Source organism: Callorhinus ursinus, unplaced genomic scaffold (genome assembly GCF_003265705.2).
Source record: "Callorhinus ursinus isolate GAN/ISIS: 27379988/994484 unplaced genomic scaffold, GSC_fseal_2.0 scaffold37, whole genome shotgun sequence".
Lineage (NCBI taxonomy): Eukaryota > Metazoa > Chordata > Mammalia > Carnivora > Otariidae > Callorhinus > Callorhinus ursinus.
Genome location: NW_027397099.1, coordinates 1,298,136 through 1,312,472, shown reverse-complemented (window position 1 = coordinate 1,312,472; position 14,337 = coordinate 1,298,136). Strand labels below are relative to the sequence as shown.

The 14,337-nt window shown below is 39.0% G+C and overlaps 1 protein-coding gene across 1 annotated transcript in view; it reads left to right on the top strand.

Annotated features, from left to right (window-relative positions):
• HYDIN (HYDIN axonemal central pair apparatus protein) overlaps window positions 1-14,337 on the top strand; it is a 374,533-nt gene that overhangs the window by 152,561 nt on the left and 207,635 nt on the right. The window contains exons 14-16 of the mRNA XM_073880040.1: window positions 1,186-1,304; window positions 6,146-6,369; window positions 9,708-9,775. Coding sequence (XP_073736141.1) covers window positions 1,186-1,304; window positions 6,146-6,369; window positions 9,708-9,775 — 411 coding nt within the window. The remainder of the gene's footprint in view (window positions 1-1,185; window positions 1,305-6,145; window positions 6,370-9,707; window positions 9,776-14,337) is intronic.

Here is a 14,337-nt window from a genome sequence, read left to right as displayed (position 1 = left end):
CCTCAAATGAACAATAAGACAATAAGCTGACTTCTCAATAGAAACCCTGGAAGACAAGAAACAATAGAATATCTTCAAGGTGCTTAAAGAAAATGTAGGAAAATTGTTCATAAATACATTCAAGGATATTAATTACATTGTAATTTGTTGAATGAAAAGTTGGAAGTCTTTCTCCCTCTGCCCCTCTTCCCTGCTTGCTCACTCTCAAATAAATAAAATCTTAAAAAAAAAAAGAAAAGAAAAGAAAAGTTGGAAGCCACTTAAATATCCAACAAGAGGGACTGGTTAAAAATACTTACCTCGTCTTCAGGTGATGGTATGTAAAAACGTTGCAGGTATTTTGTTAAGTAAAAAAAAAGGCAGGTTACAAAATAATATATAGGATATGCTCTCATTTATATAAAACTTAATATAGTATTTACTATTTAAATATGATTTCATGTAGTATTTTAGTATTTAAATATGATAAAGTATGGAAGGATAGGCACCAAAATACTAATAGTGATCTTTGGGTAATAGAATTATGTGAGAATTTTCCATTTTCTTTATAATATTTTTATAATGACCATGTATTATCAAATGAAGATATCCCATTTTTAAAAAGAAACTGAAACCAATCGATACTTGAAAGGTTGTGTTCTCTGTTCACCCTGGGTCCACTGTGGATGTGCAATCGTGGATATCATTTAGTGGATCCTATTACCTCTACTGAAAGAAAGTCTGCAAAGTAAGGGTCAGGTAAGACTCCTAGACTCAGATCCCTTAATACACTGATCTTCCTAAATCTAGGGAAAATCAGTGAGAACAATGTCCTTTGGAGCCCTATGGTGACTCTCATTTTATAAGAAGCATCAATCAGTGGTCACCCTTCTCTAATTTAGAGAAATTACTTTTTTTTTTTAAAAAATAAGAAACTTAAGAATACCATTAAGACTGGGTTAAATTTTTAAAATTTTTTTTCTGCTAAAATATCAGCCTAAATTAGAATATAAGCTGCTCCCTAAAGATAAGAAACTACCAGTGTTCCTGTTTCCTAAAGATAAGCTAAATCGTCAGCATTGGTTAAACCGCAGTTCCCTGGGTCCAGTGCAGTACTGTTGATTGCTTACATTGGCAACACGTTGTGCTTAATTTGGGGGTAATGAAGCATCCTTCAGGGTAATAAAATCTGAATTGTTTTTATAGGCCGAGAGATCCGTCTGCCCCTCCGAATCAAAGGGGAAGGAATGGGACCAAAGATTCACTTCAACTTTGAAATGCTGGACGTTGGAAAAGTTTTCACTGGATCCGTACATTGTTATGAGGTAAGCACTAGAATTGTTCATTGAGACTCAAATAGTACTTAGCTCTTTAGGTTTATTTTATTTTGTGTATGTGTATATTGATAGAAAATGTATCGAATCACATCCATTTGCTATTACTCACACTCAGACTGTGGAATGATCTGGCTTTTCCTTGCTTCCTAGCCTTGTTGAAGGTTTCCCCTCGAAGTTTCCTCAAGGCATACTTTAATTGGTTTTATTCTCATCATCTTATGGATTGCAAAGGGGAAAATCATAATCTTCTCCCCACCCATTTAATGCTTGCTCTCTGACAACATAAATCCTACAGACCAGAAGACAGAAACTTTCACATTTTCCAGAATGCCCTAATGAGGACAGCTGTTTTCATACTTCAGCATTTTCTCTGAATGCACTAGTCTCCAATCCATGATTAAAAACCAGTCATTGTACTTTCTGGAACTCTCTGTTTGAAACTTCCCTGCTTTGTCTTTCCAATTAGATAGAAAATGATCCTTTTACAAGATGTAATCATGGGTTCTTCAGGATCAAAATTACTGCATTGTCACCTCACCACTAACTTTGTATCTAGGGTACTTTTTTTTTTACATTATATCAAATTATAACCACCGAAACTTTATTTTACAAATATTCATAAACTTTAAATGTTTGTATTTCTCTAAATGGAGTAATAAAAGCAATTATTTAATGAGTGACAAATAGGTGTCAGGTTCCATGCTTCCTTGTGTTGTGTACACGTTTATTCACGTGTGACAAAAGCGGGAAAGGCAGGTTTTATTGTACCTGCTCTACAAATGAACAAGAAGAGGCAGAGAGTGGTTAATACCATCAACAACATCATCCTTCATGTATGTTGAGCACAATACCAGTACTTTTACATTCATTAGTTTGGTCCTCACTAACCCCTAGGGAGTAGGTGCAATGACTATTCCCATTTTATAGCCAAGGAAGCTGGCACTTAAGAGAAATTTTACTAGTTAAGGTAATGCTAGATATTGTAACAAATACAAAGATCTATACTCTCTCAGACATGACAAGTCTATTTCGTTGCTCACATAAAGTCTCAAGCAAGGTTACCTCTCAGCCGACAGCTCTCTGCAGAGCATCGGGCCCCTGGCTCCTTCCAGCTCATAGCTCTGCCCCCCCCACCGTGTGGCCTGCAGGATTGCAGCCTCACATGTGTCCACGCAGGTGGAAGGGGAAAGAGCAGGGAGAGATGCACTCGGAATACCTTTTTTAGGAGCTGGCCCTATAGGTGACACACACCACTTTTATTCACATCCCATCAGCTGTGCATCCCTGCAAGAGTCGCTGGGAAATGCAGTCTAGTTGTGAGCACAGGAGAAAGAGGAAGTGGGTTCAGTGAACAGCAAACCTGACTCTGCTACGTTGGTTAAGTAACTTGGCAAGGTCGTTCAGCTAGTAAATGTGAGCGAGCACTGGCTTACTGGGGCCCTGTATCCTGGGAAGAAAGGCTTTTTGCTGCCCTTTCAATCCCGGGGCTCTCACCATGAGCAAATCCAGCCTATAAGCCAGCTCAGCTCTCAGCCTAACCTCAGCATGGGAGGCAGATGCTTGGTTGCTGCTGAGAGCTTCCTACGGTGCGGTTTATCCCCACATTCACTAAAGTACCTGTGGCCTCAATGGGACGGTGTGAAAGGTAAATAGAGATGTTAATGTCATAATGAGATGGAATATACATAAGAACACGATTTAAATGAAGAAACGAGTCACATGTCTGTCATGAACTGAAATACGGCATATAGCTACTATGTTGCATTGTCTTTTGCATTTTGAAAAAAGAGTTGCTTTGGGAGGAAAAAAATGTGCAATGCTTCTTATGAAGTTCACATTCTGTCCGTAAGTTCACATTCTGTCCATTTATCCAGGGTGAATTTCCCTCATATCTCACAGACTGTGTCTTGTGGATGCCACATCAGAAAAGGACCTTTAGTTCTGATGCAAAATGGTTAAGTTTTCCGTGAGTGTAATAATAATTTCTTATCAATTTAACCAAAGTGTATTTGAGGCCACCACTTCCCACCCTCCTAGATTTGACCAGTAAAGTAAAGCTCAGCCAGCTAAGTAAGTGTTAGATGAGGTGCTGCATCAGAATGGACAGTTTTGAGCGCTGTGCATTGGCAGAGAAGGACATGGTAAGGTGCTTCTTAGAGGAATATTTTGCACTCTCTGCGTATTTAGTGCTGATGCCTCATTGCATCTCTCTTTCAATTTATTATGTTACCTCCTTGAGACGAATTTGAATAACTAGCTGTTGCCCTTAGTCATTGCTGAACTTAGCAAACATGTAAAAAGTAAACCAGAGCTCCAAGAGTGTACACTATTCCCCAGTGTAATTAGAAGGCAAACAAGGTGAAGCTCTAGTATAAATTTTCTTCTCCCCAAGGAATTGGACTGCAAGGGTAAGGTAATCAAAGGTCTCAGAATTTCATCCCAAATGACTTGCTGGATTCTGCATACACATGAACGTGCTTCTTTCCCAGGGGGAGAGGAATGACATGCATGTTCTCGAACATGGAAGACCTGGTGCCTTGTACAAAATCTGGGTAAAATATTGCTGTTAACCAAAACATAAAAAGGCAATCCTGCATCTCCTTAGAGAGAAAAACAATTCCCTTTGAATGGAATTCCCTTTGAATTACCACTAACACCTTTGAGTTGCCTTTAAGTTACCACTGTGTGTCAGTCACTTCTTCAGCACAGGCACATTTCAAACCCCTTCTGTGTGGCACTGAGAAAATAGCCAGCAATTGCTGTTGTTTATGGCCCTCTTTGTGAGGCACTCTATTCTAAGAGTTACATAAATTAATTTCGTCTTCACAGCAATCTGAGAAGTTAGTGCTACTTACACTTTATAGATGGAGAAACTGGGGCACAGAGAAACAAAGCAGGTTTCCCAAGGTCACACAGCTTGGAAGTCACTGGTAAAACTGGGAATTGAGCCCAGGCAATTTGGCTTCTGAGTCCCTGTCCATAATCACTTCCTACATGGTCTGTTTAAAAGGAATGAAGGGTGAAGCATGAATTCTGTGACCAGGAAACTTAAAACTGAGTGAGGGGGATGGAAAATGAATGTAAAAAGATGAATAAAATAATAAGCAACAATTAGTTAGGTATCTCTCTTGGAGCATCATCCATCTTCTCTTGGAAAAAGTGGTGGTTTTCCTCTGCAAAGGCCCCTGACTCTATTCTACACATGCTCTTGATTCCTTCTTCTTTGCTTCTCGGGAGGCAACTTGAGCTGGTGAACACCCCACATCCACCCAGACCCCATTCCCTTGGTTACCTAGCCCTCTTCTCTTACTACAACAAACATGTGGGCTGGGTACTGAGTATGCATTATTGCATTTAATATAAATATACTGGGTCTCCTCTGCCATACTTCCCACAGCTTTGCCGCCCCCACTCTCGCTCCTCACCTCTTACCCTCTCAAAACAGGAATCTCAAATAATCAACCACTATTTCCTCTGTACTCACTCGCTCCCTAAACATTTGGACTCTGAATTCTGCAGTCACACTCTATTGGAGTCCTTTCTTCTCCAAGGCAGGGATGTCTTTTAATTAAAAAAAAAAATCTGGGGGTGCCTGGGTTGCTCGGTTGTTAAGTGTCTACCTTTGGCTCAGGTCATGATCTCAGGGTCCTGGGATCGAGCCCCACATTGGGCTCCCTGCTTGGCGGGAGGCCTGCTTCTCCCTCTCCCACTCTCCCTGCTTGTGTTCCTTCTCTCACTGTGTCTCTGTCAAATAAATGAATAAAATCTTTAAAAAAAAATCTGTAACATTTTCTTAGAGTTTATTCCCGGTCAGCTCTGTCCACATTCAACCCCTTCTGGAAATTCTCTTCCCTCGGCTTCTTCTAGGTTCCTGACATTGCCCCCATACCTTTCTGTACATTTCTTCCTGATCTCCTGTGCTCTTTCTCTTCGGTGCTTTGAGTGCAGGTCAAAGGCAGTATGTAAATAGAAGAACGTGCTGTGCACCTGTTCAGGTGTAAGCATTGGCAAGGAATAGAGACTGTCTTAGAAGCCCAGGAACAGAGCTGATTGGTTAAAGCACAAGCTCTTCCGACAGGCACCACGGGAGGTGGGAGCAGGAGCGATGGATTGAGCCAGGTGTGGACAACTCTGAATGCCAGGCATGAACTTTTTACATACACATACCTACTGTGCAAGCAAATATGGGCCTATGGTGTATAGGAATAAAACTTTGCTATAGTAAAACAGTTGCTTACACAAGCATCCCCAAGCAATAGAGTTGTATCCATGCAATAGAGTTTGAGGTGACAGTATCCCAATAGAATGAAATCTAATAGCACAACAAAGAGAATCCTTGTCATCTGGAATCCACAGTGATGTCTCGTTCACATTCTCCAGGCACATTATAAACAGAGGCTTAGGTAATTCTTGCTCCTCTATTCTGACTTCTTATTTTTCAGTATGTCAGTTGTTCTCAACCTTCTCATGCATATAAGATAAATACCTATCTTCCCTCAGTTACCCTACAGAGTATCAGGAAAAGGCATTTTAAGGCCTCTTTTCAGTAGATGTAATTACAATCAGTATTTAGAACATGACTATAGTACATGTGACAACTCTGTTCCAAAGAGGATACTAAAAACACAAAATTACTTCTGCATTGGGTTTCTTATCTTCAAACCCTCAAGGTGGAAGACTGTTCATTTCTCCCCTGGAGTTTGTCTCTGGCTTTAATTCCTGCAGCTCTCTCTCTGGGTTGGTATTAAACAGCACAGCCACGTGCTTATGTGAAAATAAATCAGATGTTCATGCTCTGTCTTTGCATTCTTGGCTTTTTATTGATACAGGCAATACTCTCCAACAAAGGCAGCATTGATGCCCTCTTCAACGTGATCCCTCCAACTTCGGCTTTGGGGGCCTGCTTTGTTTTCAGCCCCACGGAAGGCATCATCGAACCAAATGGAGTCCAGGCGGTCCAGATCTCGTTCAGTTCTGCCATTTTGGGGCACTTTGAAGAAGTGTTCCTGGTCAATGTCAATGGGTCCCCTGAGCCTGTGAAATTGACCATTAGGTAAGATATTATCTATAACTAATGTGGAAGCTAACTGAAGCTTTTATCTACTGCTTTCTTAAACTTCAAAACCAGATCGTGTCTTGGATGTCCATAACTCTCTTTGTTAGTAGGAATACATCAAAATAATGGAGTGTTTTAAATTTCCACCAGCATTTACCTACTGAGCACGTGTAACTTACTATTATAATGTGGATACAGATGCCTTTTGGGGATCTAGTTTTTCTACAAGCTATAGCTTTATAAAATAGGGACTTAAAACATTAAACTAGTTCCTAGTTATACTCTCTTTTTTAGGATATTTAGGGAAAATAAATCATTACAGTAACACCTAGATAAAATCATCTTCTGGACTTGGCTTTAACTTTTATCCCAGTTTCTCTAAACTTTCATCTTTCATTTTTGTTTTAAGTAAAATTTTTAAATGCTCGTACCTATAATACCTCCAGGTATCGTAAAAGAGTCTACTTAGAGCGTCAGTCATCCTAGGCTAGACATTTGCAGCTTTTGTGCTTGAAGTCCTTTGATGGCTTCTCCAGCTGTTTGTGATGATTGAAAGTCATTAATAGCAGAGTTTGTCCTCAGGTTTTAAAAAGAAGTTTTCTGTGACCAACCCATTGGGCAGATCTACAACTTTGGTTCCTGGTGCTTAGAGAGATCATGTCTGCAGAACACATCTCAGATCCTCTTCAGATTTTCACAGCACCAGGTTGTTAATTACCATGGCAGTCTCTCTTACTATGGTTACTGCTAGCAGGACCTCCTTCCATCTACAGCTAAGGTCTCCCTTGGGGTCTGGAGATAACATAGACATTGTGGCCTGAAGAATCCTAGGAAAATTTTTGGTCTCATGATAGTTACTGGAAATTCAGAATCTGAAGATAAGCTTAAAGGTTATTACCACTTCTTTCAATTCCTCCACCTACGTGTCCCTGTGATGGAGTGAATTGTGTCCTCCCAAATTTATATATTGAAATTCTAATACCCAGTTAAGAATGGGACTGCACTTAGAGATGGGACGTTTAAAGAAGTAATGAGGTCATATGGGTGGGCCTTAATACAATGTGACTGGTGTCCTTATAAGAACAAGCACACAGGTAGGAAAACACCCTGTAAAGACATAAAAAGAAGATAGCCATCTTCAACCTAGGAGGGAGTCCCTCAGAAGAAACCAACCCTACTGACACCTTGATTTTGGACTTCCAGCCCATAGAGCTATGAGGAAATAATTTCTGTTATTTAAGCCACTCAGTCTGTGGTGCTCGGTTATGACAGCCCTAGCAAACGAACACAACCTCTAACAAATAAGGAGAGTGAATGAATGTTTGTGTCTTAGGGCTACTGTGGCATGGCTGAGACAGACTGCCATAATCCTAAACTTCTTTTTAAGTCTCAAGACTTATCTGAAACATTCAGAAGGCATTTATATTTTCTTCCATAATACATCTGTGGTTGTGATAATAGAAAAAAATCAGTGTTGCTTTCTAAATATTTGAGTAACACTGACTCTTCAAGAAGAGGCACCATGCTCATCCTGGCCCACGGTTGACATCTGTCAGTGATAAACAGAACATGAGGAGGACAGGAGAACTTTTTCACATTATGTGAGCTCTAGTTCACCTCCCACCTCAATAACAATTCACATCTCATGACAAGCAATGGAGATGGTTCTCTGGAGAAGCAGGAAGAGCAAACCTGCAAATGCAACCTCCATCTCCCTTTCAGAGATTGTCTGATCCTTGAGGGTCCTTGGTAAACTCCAGCAGACCAGCTCTTCAAAGCCCCAGCTGAATAAGGTATTCCGACTTCCTGACTTCAAGAGATATCGCTCAGAATCATGAGTATCCTCCACAACATCCAGCATCATTGATGGGCCTCCATCCAAAACGGGGAAGACAAAACCTTAAAGCTCTGCTCTTATAAATATTTAAGATAAAAATAATAATCACCCTATCCAAGGGTAAGAATGTATAGGGTATTAAAAGGCCATAACTTTACTTTTCATGTAGGAAAAAGGAAAATACTGGCCAAGACAGGCTAATTGTCCTTCAGGTTGAATAAGAAAGCCCATTCCAATTTCATGTGCCCACTCCCTAATTAAGTGCAGCCTAATAATTAATACTGCATTTATTGACACACATACATACACATTGCTACTCTATTAGGAATAAATGTGTATTTTGGATATTCACTTAAACTTTTCTTGAGCACCTCCTACATGCAAGGTTGTATATTAGGTACAGTGACTCACGAATTTGAGTTTGTTGGACATTCCTGTTGCATGACTCCTACTGTCGTAACCTTTGACTCTGTGAATTATTTTTCCAAATTCAGAATGTGATTGCCCATTCTCTCAAATATTCCCCAAACTAACTAAAAAATACAGTAGAAGAAATGATAAGGGAATTAATAGGCTACACTAAGAAAATATCCATTTAACATAAAGGAAGGCAATAATGGAGAAAAAGAGGAATGAAAAGGCATTAAGACATATAAAAAACAAGGAGTAAAGTGTAAGACATGAATCCTACTTTATCAGTAATTACATTAAATGTAAATATATTTAACACTTAAATTAAAGGCAGAGATCGGCAGAATGGATTTTTTTAAAAACCCAGAAAACACAATACAACTGTATGCTCTTTTAGATCCAAAAATATGAATAAGTTGAAACTAAAAGGGATGGGAAAGGATACACTAGGCAAACAGTAACCAAAAGAAAGCTGTACTAATATCAGACAAAATAGACTTAAAATAAAACGTGTTACTTGAGACAAAGAGGGACATTTTGCAATGACAAGAGTTAAGCCATTAAGGAAATACAACAATTATAAACATATATGCACCTAACATTAGAGCCCCCAGATATGTGAAGAGACAAACTGACAGAACCAAAAGGAGAAATGGGAATAGATTAGTGGCTGCTTAGGGCAGGGAATGAGGGATAGAGCATGATAAAGCTATGATATGTATTTATCCACATTAATATTCTGTGCCATTGGTTTGGTGATGTGTCTTCTCTGCTTCATTCATTGGTAGGAATTTGGTGATAAGTTAACTACAGCGTCATTTGCTAAAATCCAGTGGTTCAAGTTTTGAAAGAGAACTCTAAGAACCACTGTGATAGACCATCATCTTGTAGTTTCTTTTAGTGCTAGATTCTATGCTTGACTTAATGCCACTTTCAAGTCCATTGCCTTAACCACTCGGCCACGACTACCTACTGACTTAATGCCAGTTGATGGTTTTTAGGACTTATTGTCTCCCTAGTTCCTGATTGTTACTCTGAATTCACTGGATTCTCTATCCACTCCCCCAATTTGTATTCCTATTTCCAGAGGCTGCGTCATTGGACCTACCTTCCATTTTAATGTTCCTGCTCTGCACTTTGGTGATGTTTCCTTTGGTGAGTATTTTCCATTTGAAGTTAGAAATTGAGTGGAATTACTTTTCTCTCAACATGGAAGGAAGAAGGTTTACAAAGAACCTCTCTTACCATTTTTTTATGGGTAATAGCTAAAAGGGTCTAGAAATGTTCTCTCTTTCCTCTGCAGCAGTGCATTTTGGTGTCATTTCCTAGTTTGTATGTGGAAGTTATAACCCTGTCCTGGGCACTAAGAGCTGTCAGCCTGTGGTCATCCCGGCTTTTCCAGCAGTAGAAAAATGGAAAGCCTTAGGCTTCACACTCCTATCTGAATGTTCTGAAAGCCCTATCTATCTATCTAATCAGATTTAATTTTTTATTCTAGAGAGAGAGCACAAGTCAGGGAGGGGCAGAGGGAGAGGGAGAGAATCTCAAGCAGACTCCACACTGAGCAGGGAGCCCAGTGCCAGGCTCGATCTCACAACCCTGAGATCATGACCTGAGCCGAAAGCAAGAGTCAGATGCTCAACTGACTGCACCCCTCAGGTGCCCACCTGAACACTATTTATATGCAGGTTCTGATTCACCAGTCTGGCTACACAGCATCCTGTTCACAGAGATCCTCTCAAGTTTCAAGTGAATTCAGTGGTGGTTTGACTCAGGTGTTCTATCACTCCAAATGGAAGACATCTATATTTTTGTGTTGTCTCCTTGCTCAGTTACTTCCCTGAGTCATTTCCTCCTGTCTCAGCATTTCTAATAATAAAGAATGACGGCATTAGCAGTAAAAGTTTCCATTTATTTGTTCTTGCTTATATTCCAGTCACTGCTAAGTGAATTACATGCAGTACTACATTTAAACCTTTTAGCAATCCTTTGAGGAGATGCTATTTAGGATTCCCATTTTGGAGCTGGAAGAACTGAGCATTTGAACAGTTAAATAACTTCCCATGGTCACACAGCAGTAGCAGAATGAGTATTTCAAATGAGATCTGTCTAAGTCATGTACTGTGAACAGGGGTAATGTTGCCCCCAAAGGGGCAAAAATTGTTTGTTTGGGGTTGAAAAAAAAAAAGCATGATCTAATCAATGTTTGTGGTCCTCCAAAGTTCAGCCCTACCCAACAGAATCTTATTCCTTAGTATTTAATTTTTCTCACTAGGGAGAAATTAATCTAATTTAAATTACATTTAATTAATTGATTTCATTGAAAATTAATTCATCATCACAGTGGTTCTTTGAGGAGGTGATAATTTAATTTAGAAATTTAAAAATAATTTAGGTAATAATTTGAGAAACCCTACTCTGAATCCATAGTGCACAATCCTTTCCATTTTTCTTTGTTTCCTCCATTTTGATTTTCAGTTCTTTTGCTTCAAGTAGGCCCATCTACTTGGGGAAAAGTTTTCTTTACAAAAATATCTCTTCTTTACAAAAAGCTGATTCATAGAGCCTTTTTCAGTTGCTTTAACATTTAACATTTTCTAACATATAGGAAAATTTATATAAATGGAGTTGAATGTCTCTTTATTACCATAGAATATGAAAATGGCTGGAGAAATTTGTATAAATTTGTAGGGCACGTTTAAGTGATAGAGTTTTTGAAGGAAAGTAAAAGTGACTTACAACTTGAAAATTGTCTGACAGCCAACTAAGACAGACATGCTCTCCAGGGTTACTAGGACTGATCCACAATAAGAGGTGAATTACTTACCCAAAGATCTATGCAGTTATCCTCCAAACGGCTCAGCTGAGTCCACAGAGAGGTCTGGATGACTGATGCATGACAGCAGTGTACCCTTCCACAGGCATTTAAATATGAACTCCAACACAGAATATTTGGAAAATGTGCCCTATATCATATTGCCCTGGAGGGAGAAAGCAGAATCTAAATAAGCACCTCAGTCACTCCAAGAAATCTCATACTGATTCACTGTCTAGAATCTGCCCTATTGTTCACTGCTGAAAGGTTAATGTTGGTACTATACCAATGATAAGCCAATTTGTGAGCCCCAAGAATATCTGAATCCAAACATTAAAAAGCATCAAAGCCCCTATTAGTACATTTCAACAAAATATGGCCAACAGGAAGTGTGTGTATATATATATATATATGCCCGGAATGCCATTGATTTATTAAAAATGCTGTATTTGATATTGACAAACTCTGGGTAACACAGTGGGTAAAACCATTTATGCATGCTCCAAAGCTAGGTAGGTTTTTTTCCCATTAATGTCTTCCATTTGGTCTGTTCTTATCTCTAAGTATACAGGAAAGGTCATTATTGGGTAATTAATTCATTGTTTCCTAGAGCTATAAAAATACTAATCAACAGCGATTTCTCATGCTTGGTCCAGCTAGAAGTTTTAGTAACTAGCTAAGGTGAAAATTAGAAATAGCTTATTTTTCTTTTGTTGTATAACATCTTATTGAGCCATTTGGTGATAAGGCAGCTAGACAAGAGGCAGGAAGACACTGCAGACACAGGACCCAAGATTCCCCAGGTCTGAGATATGAAACTTAACCCTCCTAAGTCCAACTTCAAAATTCAAGTTTCATTTCTTTTAGTTGGGATGTGGATTCTTTAATCTTCTCTGTAGTGTGGCAGGAAATGTTAACAAAAACATACCTTTTTGCTTGCCAACAGGAAATCTAGGGCTATTTCATTTTCAAAACCAATTGGGTCAGTTAATTCAAGATACCTGCTGTTCTTCTGGATTCTGCACTGTAAAAGCCAAAGTCAGAGACAATTTTTTGATGCAATTTCAAAATTATTTTATGATAATCTTTTTAAGTCCCAAAGTTAGAACTAGAGTTCTCTCATGACTCTTATCCAAAGTGTCATTATTTATTTCTCCAGGAAGATTGGCCTCCTCGTCACAAAGAAACATCATCCATGGAAGAGTTTTTTATTGGAAACTTCCTAATTACTATCTCACGTGTGCAATTAGGGCTTTGATGAGTCAGACAAAAGTAAACATGTTATTGGCTCAGGGATGAAAGACCAGTAAGGGTGCATATAGTTGCAGATGCAAGAAAAATTAACTGTTACAGGAATAAGCCAGGGATTGGAGGAATTTTCTGGAATTTATTTTCAGGAATTTATTTCAGGATGACTGGCATATTGTATGGAGTTAAAGAAGGTTTGCAGAGACTTGTAGTGTTGGGGAGTACATTGAGCTAACTGAAGTTGGTAATATTGTCCCCATATTGGCAGTAAGGCGAATTCTTGAAGAGGTGTCTGTTATAGGTTAGTGTTAGAGGGCCTTGTTTGCTTAGAGATGAAGATTCTAGATTTGGCATCAGGGCCTGTTGGGATTGGTGGTGTTAGATTATTATAAATCACTAAAGTTGATGAGAGGTAATAGTATTGTACTGTTGGTTAATATCTGAAATGTTTAAAGTATGGTTATAAATATTTTGATGGTAAGATTGGATGTTGGATGACATATACAATAATTAATTAGATTGACTGAAGCTACAGTAGCATGAGAGAGTCGGATTATAGAATTTGGGTGGTGACTGTCCCTGAAGGAACACTGAAGCTTTGATAAATCCTCAGATTCATCAAAGAGTACAACGGACCAAGTAACAGCTGATACGCCAGGTGATAGACCCAAAGGGGCAGGGTCAGTATCTGCACACTCACTATTTTTCAGGAGCTACAAGAATATGTTGAATGAGAATAAGGAATTTAGAAGGCTCCAGGTATTCAGTGGACCTGACCGTTGTGTAATTTGGTCAGAGAAATTAGGGTTTGAGGGCAAAGCTGCTGGGATAAATATAGAGATTAAAAAAAAAGCAGCATGGTAGTTGTCTCCCATGGCCCAGGTATGAACCGGTCATATTTCACTCAAGAAGAAATATTTAAATTGACTTTAGGAGGGTGTTAAGTGGGGTGTAAATTAATTGTATTGTCCCTTAAAATCTTAATTGTAATGATTATAGAAAGATCTTACAAAGGTTAGCGGGAAAAAAAATCATAGAAAGCATGAGGAAAGCCTAAACCCAGTAGTATTAGGATTTGATGCAAGCAGAAGCCTAGAAGTAACACTTTGATTAGTAATGACCATGCAGTCTTTAATCAAATAATATTCCCTTCTTTAGGCTTCTTAACAAGCAATATGGGGTTTACAGGTAGTTGTGAAAGGAATTGTTCTAGCTAGGAGCTTACAACTGGCTTTATTCTCGGAAAAACTTCTAGCTTCAGGGAAATAGTCTGAGCAATAGTTTGGAAGGACCCGTGTGAATCCTTATACGAACAACTTCCAAAATACACCTTACATTCTAAGAGTGCTTATTCCATAAATGGTCAGGTGAAATAAGGGTGAGGAATCTATAGTTTCAGGAGTCCTTGCTGGGAGGGTTCAGAAAAGTTGGATGCAGCAATACATGATTGTGAAACTGACTTTCGAGCAGTTGCTCTGGGATTTCCAAGAAAATCCTTCAGGTATACTTAATCAGGCAATTCTTTTTCCATAACAGATCTCTTCCAAGTAGATTGGCAGGTGGTATCACAAAGGAGATATAAATGTGTTTCCTCCAGCAGCCCTAATGTGTAGACAAAGGCTCAGTCATGGGGATCTCCAGAAGTAGATCAAGT